Genomic DNA, 17071 nt, shown 5'->3' with positions numbered 1-17071 from the left:
CCTCCGTTCAATCTAATGCTAGTTTCTGTCTCCCTCCCTCCCTTCAACCTAATGCTAGTTTCTGTCTCCCTCCCTCCCTTCAACCTAATGCTAGTTTCTCTCTCCCTCCCCTCAATCTAATGCTACTTTCTCTCTCCCTCCCCTCAACCTAATGCTAGTTTCTCTCTCCCTCCCCTCAACCTAATGCTAGTTTCTCTCTCCCTCCCCTCAACCTAATGCTAGTTTCTCTCTCCCTCCCCTCAACCTAATGCTAGTTTCTCTCTCCCTCCCCTCAACCTAATGCTAGTTTCTCTCTCTCCCTCCCTCCCCTCAATCTAATGCTGGTTTCACCCTCCCTCCCTCCCTCGCCTCAATCTAATGCTAGTTTCTCTCTCCCTCCACTCAACCTAATGCTAGTTTCTCTCTCTCCCTCCCTCCCCTCAATCTAATGCTGGTTTCTCCCTCCCTCCCTCCCTCCCTCCCTCCCTCCCTCCCTCCCTCCCTCCCTCCCTCCCTCCCTCCCTCCCTCCCTCCCTCCCTCCCTCCCTCCCTCCTCCCTCCCTCGTCTCAATCTAATGCTAGTTTCTCTCTCCCTCCCCTCAACCTAATGCTAGTTTCTCTCTCCCTCCCCTCAACCTAATGCTAGTTTCTCTCTCTCTCCCTCCCTCCCCTCAATCTAATGCTGGTTTCTCCCTCCCTCCCTTGCCTCAACCTAATGCTAGTTTCTCTCCCTCCCTCCCCCCAACCTAATGCTAGTTTCTCTCTCCCTCCCTCCCTCCCCTCAATCTAATGCTGGTTTCTCCTCCCTCCCCCCAACCTAATGCTAGTTTCTCTCCCTCCCTCCCCCCAATCTAATGCTAGTTTCTCTCTCTCTCCCTCCCTCCCCTCAATCTAATGCTGGTTTCTCCCTCCCTCCCTTGCCTCAACCTAATGCTAGTTTCTCTCCCTCCCTCCCCCCAACCTAATGCTAGTTTCTCTCTCCCTCCCTCCCCTCAATCTAATGCTAGTTTCTCTCTCTCCCTCCCTCCCCTCAATCTAATGCTAGTTTCTCTCTCTCCCTCCCTCCCCTCAATCTAATGCTAGTTTCTCTCCTGTCAGAGTTGCGTCCCCACAGGACGGTGTTCACGCGGGCCATCGAGGCGTGTGACCTCCATTGGCAGGACCGTCACCTGCAGCACATTATCGCCAGTGGCCTCTACGCCAACTATTGTTACCACGACAACCAGAACGGCTCGCTCTTCGACACACGCGGATGGCCCATGTGGCACGGTGAGTGTGTGTGTTTTTTTGGGGGGGTGTGTATCGGGATGATTGGTGTGTAAAGAGGACAGTGTGGATGGTGTTTGTGTGGGGTGGTGGTGTTTGTGTGGGGGGGCAGTGTGTAAGGGGGCGGTGTCTGTGTGGGGCAGGGGCGGGGTGTATGTGTGTGTGGGGGGGCGGGGTGTGTGTGTGTGTGTGTGTGTGTGTGTGTGTGTGTGTGTGTGTGTGTGTGTGTGTGTGGGGTGTGGGGACGGTGTCTGTGTGGGGCGGGGTGTATGTGTGTGTATGTGTGTGGGGTGGCTGTGTGTGTGTGCGGGGTGTGGGGGCGGTGCGGTGTGTATGGAGGGGGGTGTGGGGGCGGAGTGTATGTGTGTGTGGGGGGGGTGTGGGGGCGGGGCTGTGTGTGTGTGTGTGTTTGTGGGGGGTGTGGTGTGTGTGTGTGAGGGGGTGTGTGGGCGGGGGTGTGTGAGTAGATGATGGACGGTAGGTGTGTGTATAGATGGTGTGTGTTTGTGTGGACTGTGGACGTGGGTGTGTGTTTGTTTGGACGTATATGTGTCGGGCGGTGGGTGTGTGTGTGGGGGGTCTGTGTGTGTGGGGGGTCTGTGTGTGTGGGGGGTGTGTGTGTGTGGGGGGGTGTGTGCGTGTGGGTGGACGGGGGGTGGGGTGTGTGTGTGTGTGTGTGGGGGGGTGGACTGTGTGTGTGTGTGGGGGGGGGGTGGACTGTCGGTGTGTGTGTGTGTGGACTGTCGGTGTGTGTGTGTGTGGACTGTCGGTGTGTGTGTGTGTGTGTGGACTGTCGGTGTGTGTGTGTGTGTGTGGACTGTCGGTGTGTGTGTGTGTGGACTGTCGGTGTGTGTGTGTGGACTGTCGGTGTGTGTGTGTGTGTGTGTGTGGACTGTCGGTGTGTGTGTGTGTGTGTGGACTGTCGGTGTGTGTGTGTGTGTGTGTGGACTGTCGGTGTGTGTGGACTGTCGGTGTGTGGACTGTCGGTGTGTGTGTGTGGACTGTCTGTGTGTGTGTGTGTGTGTGTGTGTGTGTGTGTGTGTGTGTGGACTGTCTGTGTGTGTGTGTGGATTGTCGGGGTGTGCGGTTTTTCTGTGTGTGTCTGGACAGTGTTTCTGTGTGTGTGGATGGTGTGTGTGGACGGTGTGAGTGTGTGTGGACGGTGTTTCTCTGTGTGTGTGTGTGGACTGTGTTTCTCTCTGTGTGTGTGGACGGTGTTTGTGGACGGTGTTTCTTTGTGTGTGTGTGGACTGTGTTTGTCTGTGTGTGTGTGTGTGGATGGTGTGACTGTGTGTGTGTGTGTGTGTGTGTGTGTGTGTGTGTGTGTGTGTGTGTGGACGTTGTGACTGTGTGTGTGTGGACGTTGTGACTGTGTGTGTGTGGACGTTGTGACTGTGTGTGTGTGGACGTTGTGACTGTGTGTGTGTGTGTGTGTGTGTGTGTGTGTGTGTGTGTGTGTGTGTGTGTGTGTGTGTGTGTGTGTGTGTGTGTGGACGTTGTGATTGTGTGTGTGTGGACGTTGTGATTGTGTGTGTGTGGACGTTGTGATTGTGTGTGTGTGGACGTTGTGATTGTGTGTGTGTGTGTGGACGTTGTCACGGTGTGTGTGTGTGGACGTTTTCACGGTGTGTGTGTGGACGTTGTGACGGTGTGTGTGTGTGGACGTTGTGACGGTGTGTGGACGTTGTGACGGTGTGTGTGTGTGTGCACGTTGTGACGGTGTGTGTGGGCGTTGTGACTGTGTGTGTGTGGGCGTTGTGACTGTGTGTGTGGACGTTGTGACTGTGTGTGTGTGGACGTTGTGACTGTGTGTGTGTGGACGTTGTGACGGTGTGTGTGTGTGGACGTTGTCACGGTGTGTGGACGTTGTGACGGTGTGTGGACGTTGTGACGGTGTGTGTGTGTGTGAACTTTGTGACTGTGTGTGTGTGAACTTTGTGACTGTGTGTGTGTGGACGTTGTGACTGTGTGCGTGTGTGTGGACGTTGTGACGGTGTGTGTGGGCGTTGTGACTGTGTGTGTGTGGACGTTGTGACTGTGTGTGTGTGGACGTTGTGACTGTGTGTGTGTGTGTGTGTGTGTGTGTGGACGTTGTGATGTGTGTGTGTGTGTGTGTGTGTGTGTGTGTGTGTGGACGTTGTGATTGTGTGTGTGTGTGTGTGTGGACGTTGTCACGGTGTGTGTGTGGACGTTGTCACGGTGTGTGTGTGGACGTTGTCACGGTGTGTGTGTGGACGTTTTCACGGTGTGTGTGTGGACGTTGTGACGGTGTGTGTGTGTGGACGTTGTGACAGTGTGTGGACGTTGTGACGGTGTGTGTGTGTGTGCACGTTGTGACGGTGTGTGTGGGCGTTGTGACTGTGTGTGTGTGGGCGTTGTGACTGTGTGTGTGTGGGCGTTGTGACTGTGTGTGTGTGGGCGTTGTGACTGTGTGTGTGTGGGCGTTGTGACTGTGTGTGTGGACGTTGTGACTGTGTGTGTGTGGACGTTGTGACTGTGTGTGTGTGCGGACGTTGTGACGGTGTGTGTGTGCGGACGTTGTGACGGTGTGTGTGCGGACGTTGTGACGGTGTGTGTGCGGACGTTGTGACGGTGTGTGTGTGGACGTTGTCACGGTGTGTGGACGTTGTCACGGTGTGTGGGCGTTGTGACGGTGTGTGTGTGTGTGTGTGAACTTTGTGACTGTGTGTGTGTGAACTTTGTGACTGTGTGTGTGTGGACGTTGTGACGGTGTGTGTGGGTGTTGTGACTGTGTGTGTGGACGTTGTGACTGTGTGTGTGTGTGTGTGTGTGTGTGTGTGGTCGTTGTGACTGTGTGTGTGTGTGTGGATGTTGTGACTGTATGTGTGTGTGGACGTTGTGACTCTGTGTGGACGTTGTGACGGTGTGTGTGTGTGGAAGTTGTCACGGTGTGTGTGTGTGGACTTTGTGACGTGTGTGTGTGTGGACGTTGTGACGGTGTGTGGACGTTGTGACGGTGTGTGGACGTTGTGACGGTGTGTGTGTGTGTGAACTTTGTGACTGTGTGTGTGTGGACGTTGTGACTGTGTGTGTGTGGACGTTGTGACTGTGTGTGTGTGTGTGTGTGGTCGTTGTGACTGTGTGTGTGTGTGGGCGTTGTGACTGTGTGTGTGGTCGTTGTGACTGTGTGTGTGTGTGTGTGTGTGTGTGTGTGTGGATGTTGTGACTGTATGTGTGTGTGGACGTTGTGACGGTGTGTGTGTGTGGACATTGTGACGGTGTGTGTGTGTGGACGTTGTGACTGTGTGTGTGTGTGGAAGTTGTGACTGTGTGTGTGTGTGGACGCTGTGACTGTGTGTGGACGCTGTGACTGTGTGTGGACGCTGTGACTGTGTGTGGACGCTGTGACTGTGTGTGGACGCTGTGACTGTGTGTGGACGTTGTGACTGTGTGTGGACGTTGTGACTGTGTGTGTGTAGACGTTGTGACGGTGTGTGTGTGGACGTTGTGACTGTGTGTGGACGTTGTGACTGTGTGTGGACGTTGTGACTGTGTGTGTGTGGACGTTGTGACTGTGTGTGTGTAGACGTTGTGACGGTGTGTGTGTGGACGTTGTGACTGTGTGTGTGTGGACGTTGTGACTGTGTGTGTGTGGACGTTGTGACTGTGTGTGTGTGGACGTTGTGACTGTGTGTGTGTGGACGTTGTGACTGTGTGTGTGTGGACGTTGTGACGGTGTGTGTGTGGACGTTGTAACTGTGTGTGGGTGTGTGTGGACGTTGTGACGGGGTGTGTGTGGACGTTGTGACGGTGTGTGTGTGTGTGGACGTTGTGACGGTGTGTGTGTGGACGTTGTGACTGTGTGTGTGGACGTTGTGACGGTGTGTGTGTGGACGTTGTAACTGTGTGTGGGTGTGTGTGGACGTTGTGACGGTGTGGATGTTGTGACGGTGTGTGTGTGGACGTTGTGACTGTGTGTGGACGGTGTGTGTGTGGACGTTGTGACGGTGTGTGTGTGGACGTTGTGACGGTGTGTGTGTGGACGTTGTAACTGTGTGTGACTGTGTGTGGACGTTGTGTCTGTGTGTGGACGTTGTGTCTGTGTGTGGACGTTGTGACTGTGTGTGGACGTTGTGACTGTGTGTGTGTAGACGTTGTGACGGTGTGTGTGTGGACGTTGTGACTGTGTGTGGACGTTGTGACTGTGTGTGGACGTTGTGACTGTGTGTGTGTGGACGTTGTGACTGTGTGTGTGTAGACGTTGTGACGGTGTGTGTGTGGACGTTGTGACTGTGTGTGTGTGGACGTTGTGACTGTGTGTGTGGACGTGTGACTGTGTGTGTGTGGACGTTGTGACTGTGTGTGTGTGGACGTTGTGGCGGTGTGTGTGTGGACGTTGTAACTGTGTGTGGGTGTGTGTGTGACGGGGTGTGTGTGTGGACGTTGTGACGGGGTGTGTGTGGACGTTGTGACGGTGTGTGTGTGTGTGGACGTTGTGACGGTGTGTGTGTGGACGTTGTGACTGTGTGTGTGGACGTTGTGACGGTGTGTGTGTGGACGTTGTAACTGTGTGTGGGTGTGTGTGGACGTTGTGACGGTGTGGATGTTGTGACGGTGTGTGTGTGGACGTTGTGACTGTGTGTGGACGGTGTGTGTGTGGACGTTGTGACGGTGTGTGTGTGGACGTTGTGACGGTGTGTGTGTGGACGTTGTAACTGTGTGTGGGTGTGTGTGGACGTTGTGACGGTGTGTGTGTGGACGTTGTGACGGTGTGTGTGTGGACGTTGTAACTGTGTGTGGGTGTGTGTGGACGTTGTAACTGTGTGTGGGTGTGTGTGGACGTTGTGACGTGTGTGTGTGGACGTTGTGACGGTGTGTGTGTGGACGTTGTAACTGTGTGTGGGTGTGTGTGGACGTTGTAACTGTGTGTGGGTGTGTGTGGACGTTGTGACGGTGTGTGTGTGGACGTTGTGACGGTGTGTGTGTGGACGTTGTGACGGTGTGTGTGTGGACGTTGTGACGGTGTTTGTGTGGACGTTGTCACTGTGTGTGTGTGGACGTTGTCACTGTGTGTGTGTGGACGTTGTGACTGTGTGTGTGTGGACGTTGTGACTGTATGTGTGTGGACGTTGTGACGGTGTGTGTGTGTGGACGTTGTGACGGTGTGTGTGTGTGGACGTTGTGACGGTGTGTGTGTGTGTGTGTGGACGTTGTGACGGTGTGTGTGTGTGGGCGTTGTGACGTGTGTGACGTTGTGTGTGTGTGTGGACGTTGTGACGGTGTGTGTGTGTGGACGTTGTGACGGTGTGTGTGTGTGGACGTTGTGACGGTGTGTGTGTGTGGACGTTGTGACTGTGTGTGTGGACGTTGTGACGGTGTGTGTGTGTGGACGTTGTGACGTGTGTGTGTGTGTGTGTGGACGTTGTGACGGTGTGTGTGTGGTGTGTGTGTGTGTGTGGACGTTGGACGTGTGTGGACGTTGTGTGTGTGTGTGGACGTTGTGACGGTGTGTGTGTGTGGACGTTGTGACGGTGTGTGTGTGGACGTTGTGACGTTGTGTGTGTGTGGACGTTGTGACTGTGTGTGTGTGGGACGTTGTGTGTGTGTGTGTGTGTGGACGTTGTGACTGGACGTTGTGTGTGTGTGGACGTTGTGACTGTGTGTGTGTGTGGACGTTGTGACTGTGTGTGTGTGGACGTTGTGACTGTGTGTGTGTGGACGTTGTGACGGTGTGTGTGTGGACGTTGTGACTGTGTGTGGACGTTGTGACGTGTGTGTGGACGTTGTGACTGTGTGTGTGTGGACGTTGTGACTGTGTGTGTGGACGTTGTGACTGTGTGTGTGTGGGCGTTGTGACGTTGTGTGTGTGTGTGGACGTTGTGACTGTGTGTGTGGACGCGTTGTGACTGTGTGTGGACGTTGTGACTGTGTGTGTGTGTGTGTTGGACGTTGTGACGTTGTGTGTGTGTGTGTGGACGTTGTGACTGTGTGTGTGTGGGCGTTGTGACTGTGTGTGTGTGGACGTTGTGACTGTGTGTGTGTGGACGTTGTGACTGTGTGTGTGTGGACGTTGTGACTGTGTGTGTGTGGACGTTGTGACTGTGTGTGTGTGACGTGTGACTGTGTGTGTGTGGACGTTGTGTGTGTGTGTGTGTGTGGACGTTGTGACTGTGTGTGTGTGTGGACGTTGTGGACGGTGTGTGTGTGGACGTTGTGACTGTGTGTGTGTGGACGTTGTGACTGTGTGTGTGTGGACGTTGTGACTGTGTGTGTGTGGACGTTGTGACTGTGTGTGTGTGGACGTTGTGACTGTGTGTGTGTGGACGTTGTGACTGTGTGTGTGGGACGTTGTGACTGTTTGTGTGTGGACGTTGTGACTGTGTGTGTGTGTGGACGTTGTGACGGTGTGTGTGTGTGGACGTTGTGACTGTGTGTGGACGTTGTGACGGTGTGTGTGTGTGTGGACGTTGTGACTGTGTGTGTGTGGACGTTGTGACTGTGTGTGTGTGGACGTTGTGACGTTGTGACGGTGTGTGTGTGTGTGGACGTTGTGACTGTGTGTGTGTGGACGTTGTGACGTGTGTGTGTGGACGTTGTAACTGTGTGTGTGTGGACGTTGTGACGGGTGTGTGTGGACGTTGTGACGGTGTGTGTGTGTGGACGTTGTGACGTGTGTGTGTGTGACGTTGTGACTGTGTGTGTGTGGACGTTGTGACTGTGTGTGGACGTTGTGACTGTGTGTGTGTGTGGACGTGTGACTGTGTGTGTGTGTGGACTTGTGACTGTGTGTGTGTGGACGTTGTGACTGTGTGTGGACGTTGTGACTGTGTGTGTGGACGTTGTGACTGTGTGTGTGGACGTTGTGACTGTGTGTTGTGACTGTGACTGTGTGTGTGTGGACGTTGTGACTGTGTGTGTGTGGACGTTGTGACTGTGTGTGTGTGGACGTTGTGACTGTGTGTGTGGGACGTTGTGACTGTGTGTGTGGACGTTGTGACTGTGTGTGTGTGACGTTGTGACTGTGTGTGTGGACGTTGTGACGGTGTGTGTGTGTGGACGTTGTGACTGTGTGTGTGTGGACGTTGTGACTGTGTGTGTGTGGACGTTGTGACTGTGTGTGTGTGGACGTTGTGACTGTGTGTGTGTGGACGTTGTGACTGTGTGTGTGTGGACGTTGTGACTGTGTGTGTGTGGACGTTGTGACTGTGTGTGTGTGGACGTTGTGACGGTGTGTGTGTGTGGACGTTGTTAGTGTGTGTGTGTGTGTGGACGTTGTGACGGTGTGTGTGTGTGTGGACGTTGTGACTGTGTGTGTGTGGACGTTGTGACTGTGTGTGTGTGGACGTTGTGACTGTGTGTGTGTGGACGTTGTGACTGTGTGTGTGGTGTGTGTGGACGTTGTGTGTGTGTGTGGACGTTGTGACTGTGTGTGTGTGTGGACGTTGTGACTGTGTGTGTGTGGACGTTGTGACTGTGTGTGTGTGGACGTTGTGACGTGTGTGGACGTTGTGTGTGTGTGTGGACGTTGTGACTGTGTGTGGACGGTGTGTGTGTGGACGTGTGACGTTGTGTGTGTGTGTGGACTGTGTGTGTGTGTGTGTGGACGTTGTGACGTGTGTGTGTGGACGTTGTGACTGTGGTGTGTGTGTGGACGTTGTAACTGTGTGTGTGGTGTGTGTGGGACGTTGTGGACTGTTGTGACTGTGTGTGTGTGGACGTTGTGACGGTGTGTGTGTGGACGTTGTGACTGTGTGTGTGTTGTGGACGTTGTGACTGTGTGTGTGTGGACGTTGTGACTGTGTGTGTGTGACGTTGGACGTTGTGGACGTTGTGACTGTGTGTGTGGACGTTGTGACTGTGTGTGTGGATGTTGTGACTGTGTGTGTGTGGACGTTGTGACTGTGTGTGTGGACGTTGTGACTGTGTGTGTGGACGTTGTGACTGTGTGTGTGTGTGGACGTTGTGACGACTGTGTGTGTGTGGACGTTGTGACTGTGTGTGTGGACGTGTGTGGACGTTGTGACTGTGTGTGACGGTGTGTGTGTGGACGTTGTGACGGTGTGTGTGTGTGGACGTTGTGACGTGTGTGTGTGTGGACGTTGTGACTGTGTGTGGGTGTGTGTGGACGTTGTAACTGTGTGTGGACGTGGACTGTGTGTGGACGTTGTGACGGGTGTGTGTGTGGACGTTGTGACGGTGTGTGTGTGTGGACGTTGTGACTGTGTGTGTGTGTGTGACTGGTGTGTGTGGACGTTGTGACTGTGTGTGTGTGTGTGTGTGTGGACGTTGTGACTGTGTGTGTGTGTGGACGTTGTGACGGTGTGTGTGTGGTCGTTGTGTGTGTGTGTGTGTGGACGTTGTGACTGTGTGTGTGTGGACGTTGTGACTGTGTGTGTGTGGACGTTGTGACTGTGTGTGTGGACGTTGTGACTGTGTGTGTGTGTGGACGTTGTGACTGTGTGTGTGGACGTTGTGACTGTGTGTGTGTGGACGTTGTGACTGTGTGTGTGTGGACGTTGTGACTGTGTGTGTGGACGTTGTTGTGTGTGTGTGTGTGTGGACGTTGTGACGTGTGTGACTGTGTGTGTGTGTGTGTGTGTGTGGACGTTGTGACTGGTGTGTGTGTGTGTGTGTGTGTGGACGTTGTGACTGTGTGTGTGTGTGTGGACGTTGTGACGTGTGTGTGTGTGGACGTTGTGACGGTGTGTGTGTGTGGACGTTGTGACTGTGTGTGTGTGGACGTTGTGACTGTGTGTGTGGACGTTGTGACGGGGGTGTGTGTGTGTGTGTGTGGACGTTGTGACGGTGTGTGTGTGTGTGTGGACGTTGTGACGGTGTGTGTGTGTGGACGTTGTGACTGTGTGTGTGTGGACGTTGTGACGGTGTGTGTGTGGACGTTGTGACTGTGTGTGTGTGTGGACGTTGTGACTGTGTGTGTGTGTGGACGTTGTGACGTGTGTGTGTGTGTGTGTGTGGACGTTGTGTGAGTGTGTGTGTGTGTACGTTGTGACTGTGTGTGTGTGTGGACGTTGTGACTGTGTGTGTGTGGACGTTGTGACTGTGTGTGTGTGGACGTTGTGACTGTGTGTGGACGTTGTGACTGTGTGTGTGTGGACGTTGTGACTGTGTGTGTGTGGACGTTGTGACTGTGTGTGTGTGGACGTTGTGACTGTGTGTGTGTGGACGTTGTGACGGTGTGTGTGTGGACGTTGTGACGGTGTGTGTGTGGACGTTGTGACTGTGTGTGGTGTTGTGACAGGGGTGTGTGTGGACGTTGTGACTGTGTGTGTGTGTGTGGATGTTGTGACTGTGTGTGTGTGTGTGGACGTTGTGTGTGTGTGTGGACGTTGTGACGGTGTGTGTGTGGACGTTGTGACTGTGTGTGTGGACGTGTGACGTTGTAACGGTGTGTGGGTGGACGTTGTGTGTTGTGACTGTGTGTGTGTGTGTGGACGTTGTGACTGTGTGTGTGTGTGGACGTTGTGACTGGTGTGTGTGTGGACGTTGTGACTGTGTGTGTGTGGACGTTGTGACTGTGTGTGTGTGTGGACGTTGTGACTGTGTGTGTGTGGACGTTGTGACTGTGTGTGTGTGGACGTTGTGACTGTGTGTGTGTGGACGTTGTGACTGTGTGTGTGTGTGGACGTTGTGACTGTGTGTGTGTGTGGACGTTGTGACTGTGTGTGTGTGGACGTTGTGACTGTGTGTGTGGACGTTGTGTGTGTGTGTGGTGTGACGTGTGTGTGTGACTGTGTGTGTGTGGACGTTGTGACTGTGTGTGTGTGGACGTTGTGACTGTGTGTGTGTGGACGTTGTGACTGTGTGTGTGTGGACGTTGTGACTGTGTGTGTGTGGACGTTGTGTGTGTGTGGACGTTGTAACTGTGTGTGGACGTTGTGACTGTGTGGTGTGTGTGGATGTTGTGACGTTGTGGTGTGTGTGGACGTTGTGACGGTGTGTGTGTGTGTGGACGTTGTGACGGTGTGTGTGTGTGTGTGGACGTTGTGACGGGTGTGTGTGGTGTTGGACTGTTGTGGACGTTGTGACTGTGTGTGTGTGGACGTTGTAACTGTGTGTGTGGACGTTGTGACTGTGTGTGTGTGGACGTTGTGACTGTGTGTGTGTGGACGTTGTGACGGTGTGTGTGTGGACGTTGTGACTGTGTGTGTGGACGTTGTGACTGTGTGTGTGGACGTTGTGACTGTGTGTGGGTGTGTGTGTGGACGTTGTGACTGTGTGTGTGTGTGGACGTTGTCACGTGTGTGTGTGGACGTTGTGACTGTGTGTGTGTGGACGTTGTGACTGTGTGTGTGTGGACGTTGTGACTGTGTGTGTGTGGACGTTGTGACTGTGTGTGTGTGGACGTTGTGACTGTGTGTGTGTGTGGACGTTGTGACTGTGTGTGTGTGGACGTTGTGACTGTTTGTGTGTGGACGTTGTGACTGTGTGTGTGTGGACGTTGTGACTGTGTGTGTGTGGACGTTGTGACTGTGTGTGGACGTTGTGACTGTGTGTGTGTGGACGTTGTGACTGTGTGTGTGTGGACGTTGTGACGTTGTGACGGTGTGTGTGTGGACGTTGTGACTGTGTGTGGACGTTGTGACGGGGTGTGTGTGTGTTGTGACGTTGTGTGTGTGTGTGGACGTTGTGACGGTGTGTGTGTGTGTGGACGTTGTGACTGTGTGTGTGTGTGTGGACGTTGTGACTGTGTGTGTGGACGTTGTGACTGTGTGTGGACGTTGTGACGGTGTGTGTGTGTGTGTGTGGACGTTGTGACGGTGTGTGTGTGTGGACGTTGTGACGGTGTGTGTGTGTGGACGTTGTGACGGTGTGTGTGTGGACGTTGTGACGGTGTGTGTGTGTGGACGTTGTGACTGTGTGTGTGTGTGTGTGGACGTTGTGACTGTGTGTGTGTGTGGACGTTGTGACTGTGTGTGTGTGTGGACGTTGTGACTGTGTGTGTGTGGACGTTGTGACTGTGTGTGTGTGGACGTTGTGACTGTGTGTGGACGTTGTGACTGTGTGTGGACGTTGTGTCTGTGTGTGGACGTTGTGACTGTGTGTGTGTGGACGTTGTGACTGTGTGTGTGTGGACGTTGTGACTGTGTGTGTGTGGACGTTGTGACTGTGTGTGTGTGGACGTTGTGACGGTGTGTGTGTGTGTGTGGACGTTGTGACTGTGTGTGTGTGGACGTTGTGACGTGTGTGTGTGGACGTTGTGACGGGGTGTGTGTGGACGTTGTGACGGTGTGTGTGTGTGGACGTTGTGACGGTGTGTGTGTGGACGTTGTGACTGTGTGTGTGGACGTTGTGACTGTGTGTGTGGACGTTGTGACTGTGTGTGTGGACGTTGTGACGGTGTGTGTGTGGACGTTGTGACTGTGTGTGTGTGTGTGTGGACGTTGTGACTGTGTGTGTGTGTGGACGTTGTCACGGTGTGTGTGTGGACGTTGTGACTGTGTGTGTGTGGACGTTGTGACTGTGTGTGTGTGGACGTTGTGACTGTGTGTGTGTGGACGTTGTGACTGTGTGTGTGTGGACGTTGTGACTGTGTGTGTGTGGACGTTGTGACTGTGTGTGTGTGGACGTTGTGACTGTTTGTGTGTGGACGTTGTGACTGTGTGTGTGACGTTGACTGTGTGTGTGTGACGTTGTGTGTGTGTGTGGACGTTGTGACTGTGTGTGTGTGGACGTTGTGACTGTGTGTGTGGACGTTGTGACTGTGTGTGTGTGGACGTTGTGACTGTGTGTGTGTGGACGTTGTGACTGTGTGTGTGTGGACGTTGTGACTGTGTGTGTGTGGACGTTGTGGACTGTGTGTGTGTGTGGACGTTGTAACTGTGTGTGGACGTTGTGACGGGTGTGTGTGGACGTTGTGACGGTGTGTGTGTGTGGACGTTGTGACGGTGTGTGTGTGTGTGTGGACGTTGTGACGGTGTGTGTGTGTGTGGACGTTGTGACGGTGTGTGTGTGGACGTTGTAACTGTGTGTGGACGTTGTGACGGGGTGTGTGTGGACGTTGTGACGGTGTGTGTGTGTGGACGTTGTGACGTTGTGGTGTGTGTGTGGACGTTGTGACTGTGTGTGTGGACGTTGTGACTGTGTGTGTGGATGTTGTGACTGTGTGTGGGTGTGTGTGGACGTTGTGACTGTGTGTGTGTGTGGACGTTGTCACGGTGTGTGTGTGGACGTTGTGACTGTGTGTGTGTGGACGTTGTGACTGTGTGTGTGTGGACGTTGTGACTGTGTGTGTGTGGACGTTGTGACTGTGTGTGTGTGGACGTTGTGACTGTGTGTGTGTGGACGTTGTGACTGTGTGTGTGTGGACGTTGTGACTGTTTGTGTGTGGACGTTGTGACTGTGTGTGTGTGGACGTTGTGACTGTGTGTGTGTGGACGTTGTGACTGTGTGTGACGTTGTGACTGTGTGTGTGTGGACGTTGTGACTGTGTGTGTGTGGACGTTGTGACTGTGTGTGTGTGGACGTTGTGACTGTGTGTGTGTGGACGTTGTGACTGTGTGTGTGTGGACGTTGTGACTGTGTGTGGATGTTGTGACGGTGTGTGTGTGTGGACGTTGTGACGGTGTGTGTGTGTGTGTGTGGACGTTGTGACGGTGTGTGTGTGTGTGGACGTTGTGACTGTGTGTGTGTGGACGTTGTGACTGTGTGTGGACGTTGTGATGGCGTGTGTGTGGACGTTGTGACGGTGTGTGTGTGTGTGTGGTGTGTGTGGACGTTGTGACGGTGTGTGTGTGTGGACGTTGTGACGGTGTGTGTGTGGACGTTGTGACGTGTGTGTGTGGCGTTGGACGGTGTGTGTGTGGACGTTGTGACGGTGTGTGTGTGACTGTGTGTGGACGTTGTGACTGTGTGTGGACGGTGTGTGTGTGGACGTACTGTGTGTGACGTTGTGTGTGTGTGTGGACGTTGTGACGGTGTGTGTGTGGACGTTGTGACGGTTTGTGGACGTTGTGACTGTGTGTGTGTGGACGTTGTAACTGTGTGTGGGTGTGTGTGGACGTTGTAACTGTGTGTGGGTGTGTGTGGACGTTGTGACGGTGTGTGTGTGGACGTTGTGACGGTGTGTGTGTGGACGTTGTGACGGTGTGTGTGTGGACGTTGTGACGGTGTGTGTGTGGACGTTGTAACTGTGTGTGGGTGTGTGTGGACGTTGTGACGGTGTGGATGTTGTGACGGTGTGTGTGTGGACGTTGTGACTGTGTGTGGACGGTGTGTGTGTGGACGTTGTGACGTGTGTGTGTGGACGTTGTGACGGTGTGTGTGTGGACGTTGTAACTGTGTGTGGGTGTGTGTGGACGTTGTAACTGTGTGTGGGTGTGTGTGGACGTTGTGACGGTGTGTGTGTGGACGTTGTGACGGTGTGTGTGTGGACGTTGTAACTGTGTGTGGGTGTGTGTGGACGTTGTAACTGTGTGTGGGTGTGTGTGGACGTTGTGACGGTGTGTGTGTGGACGTTGTGACGGTGTGTGTGTGGACGTTGTAACTGTGTGTGGGTGTGTGTGGACGTTGTAACTGTGTGTGGGTGTGTGTGGACGTTGTGACGGTGTGTGTGTGGACGTTGTGACGGTGTGTGTGTGGACGTTGTGACGGTGTGTGTGTGGACGTTGTGACGGTGTGTGTGTGGACGTTGTGACGGTGTTAGTGTGGACGTTGTCACTGTGTGTGTGTGGACGTTGTCACTGTGTGTGTGTGGACGTTGTGACTGTGTGTGTGTGGACGTTGTGACTGTGTGTGTGTGGACGTTGTGACGGTGTGTGTGTGTGGACGTTGTGACGGTGTGTGTGTGGACGTTGTGACGGTGTGTGTGTGTGTGTGTGTGGACGTTGTGGACGTGTGTGTGTGTGTGTGTGTGGACGTTGTGACGGTGTGTGTGTGTGGACGTTGTGACGGTGTGTGTGTGGACGTTGTGACGGTGTGTGTGTGTGGACGTTGTGACTGTGTGTGTGTGGACGTTGTGACTGTGTGTGGACGTTGTGACGGTGTGTGTGTGTGTGTGGACGTTGTGACGGTGTGTGTGTGTGTGTGTGTGGACGTTGTGACGGTGTGTGTGTGTGGACGTTGTGACGGTGTGTGTGTGTGGACGTTGTGACGGTGTGTGTGTGGACGTTGTGACGGTGTGTGTGTGTGGACGTTGTGACTGTGTGTGTGTGTGGACGTTGTGACTGTGTGTGTGTGGACGTTGTGACTGTGTGTGTGTGTGGACGTTGTGACTGTGTGTGTGTGTGGACGTTGTGACTGTGTGTGTGTGTGGACGTTGTGTCTGTGTGTGTGTGGACGTTGTGACTGTGTGTGTGTGTGGACGTTGTGACTGTGTGTGGACGTTGTGACTGTGTGTGGACGTTGTGACTGTGTGTGTGTGGACGTTGTGACTGTGTGTGTGTGGACGTTGTGACTGTGTGTGTGTGGCGTTGTGACGGTGTGTGTGTGGACGTTGTGACGGTGTGTGTGTGGACGTTGTAACTGTGTGTGGACGTTGTGACGGGTGTGTGTGTGGACGTTGTGACGGTGTGTGTGTGTGGACGTTGTGACGGTGTGTGTGTGGACGTTGTGACTGTGTGTGTGGACGTTGTGACTGTGTGTGTGGACGTTGTGACGGTGTTTGTGTGGACGTTGTGACGGTGTTTGTGTGGACGTTGTGACTGTGTGTGGGTGTGTGTGGACGTTGTGACTGTGTGTGTGTGTGGACGTTGTCACGGTGTGTGTGGACGTTGTGACTGTGTGTGTGTGGACGTTGTGACTGTGTGTGTGTGGACGTTGTGACTGTGTGTGTGTGGACGTTGTGACTGTGTGTGTGTGGACGTTGTGACTGTGTGTGTGTGGACGTTGTGACTGTGTGTGTGTGGACGTTGTGACTGTTTGTGTGTGGACGTTGTGACTGTGTGTGTGTGGACGTTGTGACTGTGTGTGTGTGGACGTTGTGACTGTGTGTGGACGTTGTGACTGTGTGTGTGTGGACGTTGTGACTGTGTGTGTGTGGACGTTGTGACTGTGTGTGTGTGGACGTTGTGACTGTGTGTGTGTGGACGTTGTGACTGTGTGTGTGTGGACGTCGTGACGGTGTGTGTGTGTGTGGACGTTGTGACGGTGTGTGTGTGTGTGGACGTTGTGACGGTGTGTGTGTGTGTGGACGTTGTGACGGTGTGTGTGTGGACGTTGTAACTGTGTGTGGACGTTGTGACGGGGTGTGTGTGGACGTTGTGACGGTGTGTGTGTGTGGACGTTGTGACGGTGTGTGTGTGGACGTTGTGACTGTGTGTGTGGACGTTGTGACTGTGTGTGTGGATGTTGTGACTGTGTGTGGGTGTGTGTGGACGTTGTGACTGTGTGTGTGTGTGGACGTTGTCACGGTGTGTGTGTGGACGTTGTGACTGTGTGTGTGTGGACGTTGTGACTGTGTGTGTGTGGACGTTGTGACTGTGTGTGTGTGGACGTTGTGACTGTGTGTGTGTGGACGTTGTGACTGTGTGTGTGTGGACGTTGTGACTGTGTGTGTGTGGACGTTGTGACTGTTTGTGTGTGGACGTTGTGACTGTGTGTGTGTGGACGTTGTGACTGTGTGTGTGTGGACGTTGTGACTGTGTGTGGACGTTGTGACTGTGTGTGTGTGGACGTTGTGACTGTGTGTGTGTGGACGTTGTGACTGTGTGTGTGTGGACGTTGTGACTGTGTGTGTGTGGACGTTGTGACTGTGTGTGGACGTTGTGACGGGGTGTGTGTGGATGTTGTGACGGTGTGTGTGTGTGGACGTTGTGACGGTGTGTGTGTGTGTGGACGTTGTGACGGTGTGTGTGTGTGTGGACGTTGTGACTGTGTGTGTGGACGTTGTGACTGTGTGTGGACGTTG

The 17071-nt window shown here is 53.8% G+C and overlaps 1 protein-coding gene across 1 annotated transcript in view; it reads left to right on the top strand.

Moving 5' to 3' along the window:
* Positions 1-1077: 1077 nt before the first annotated feature.
* The window catches only part of LOC135533277 (zinc finger SWIM domain-containing protein 6-like), a gene marked incomplete at its 5' end in the record, with an annotated part of 46022 nt that continues 30028 nt past the window's right edge, over positions 1078-17071 (top strand). Inside the window, one exon of the mRNA XM_064960681.1 lies at positions 1078-1248. Coding sequence (XP_064816753.1) covers positions 1078-1248 — 171 coding nt within the window. The remainder of the gene's footprint in view (positions 1249-17071) is intronic.

The sequence above is a fragment of the Oncorhynchus masou genome, unplaced genomic scaffold (assembly GCF_036934945.1).
Source record: "Oncorhynchus masou masou isolate Uvic2021 unplaced genomic scaffold, UVic_Omas_1.1 unplaced_scaffold_2316, whole genome shotgun sequence".
NCBI lineage: Eukaryota > Metazoa > Chordata > Actinopteri > Salmoniformes > Salmonidae > Oncorhynchus > Oncorhynchus masou.
This window is presented reverse-complemented; position numbering and strand designations above follow the sequence as displayed.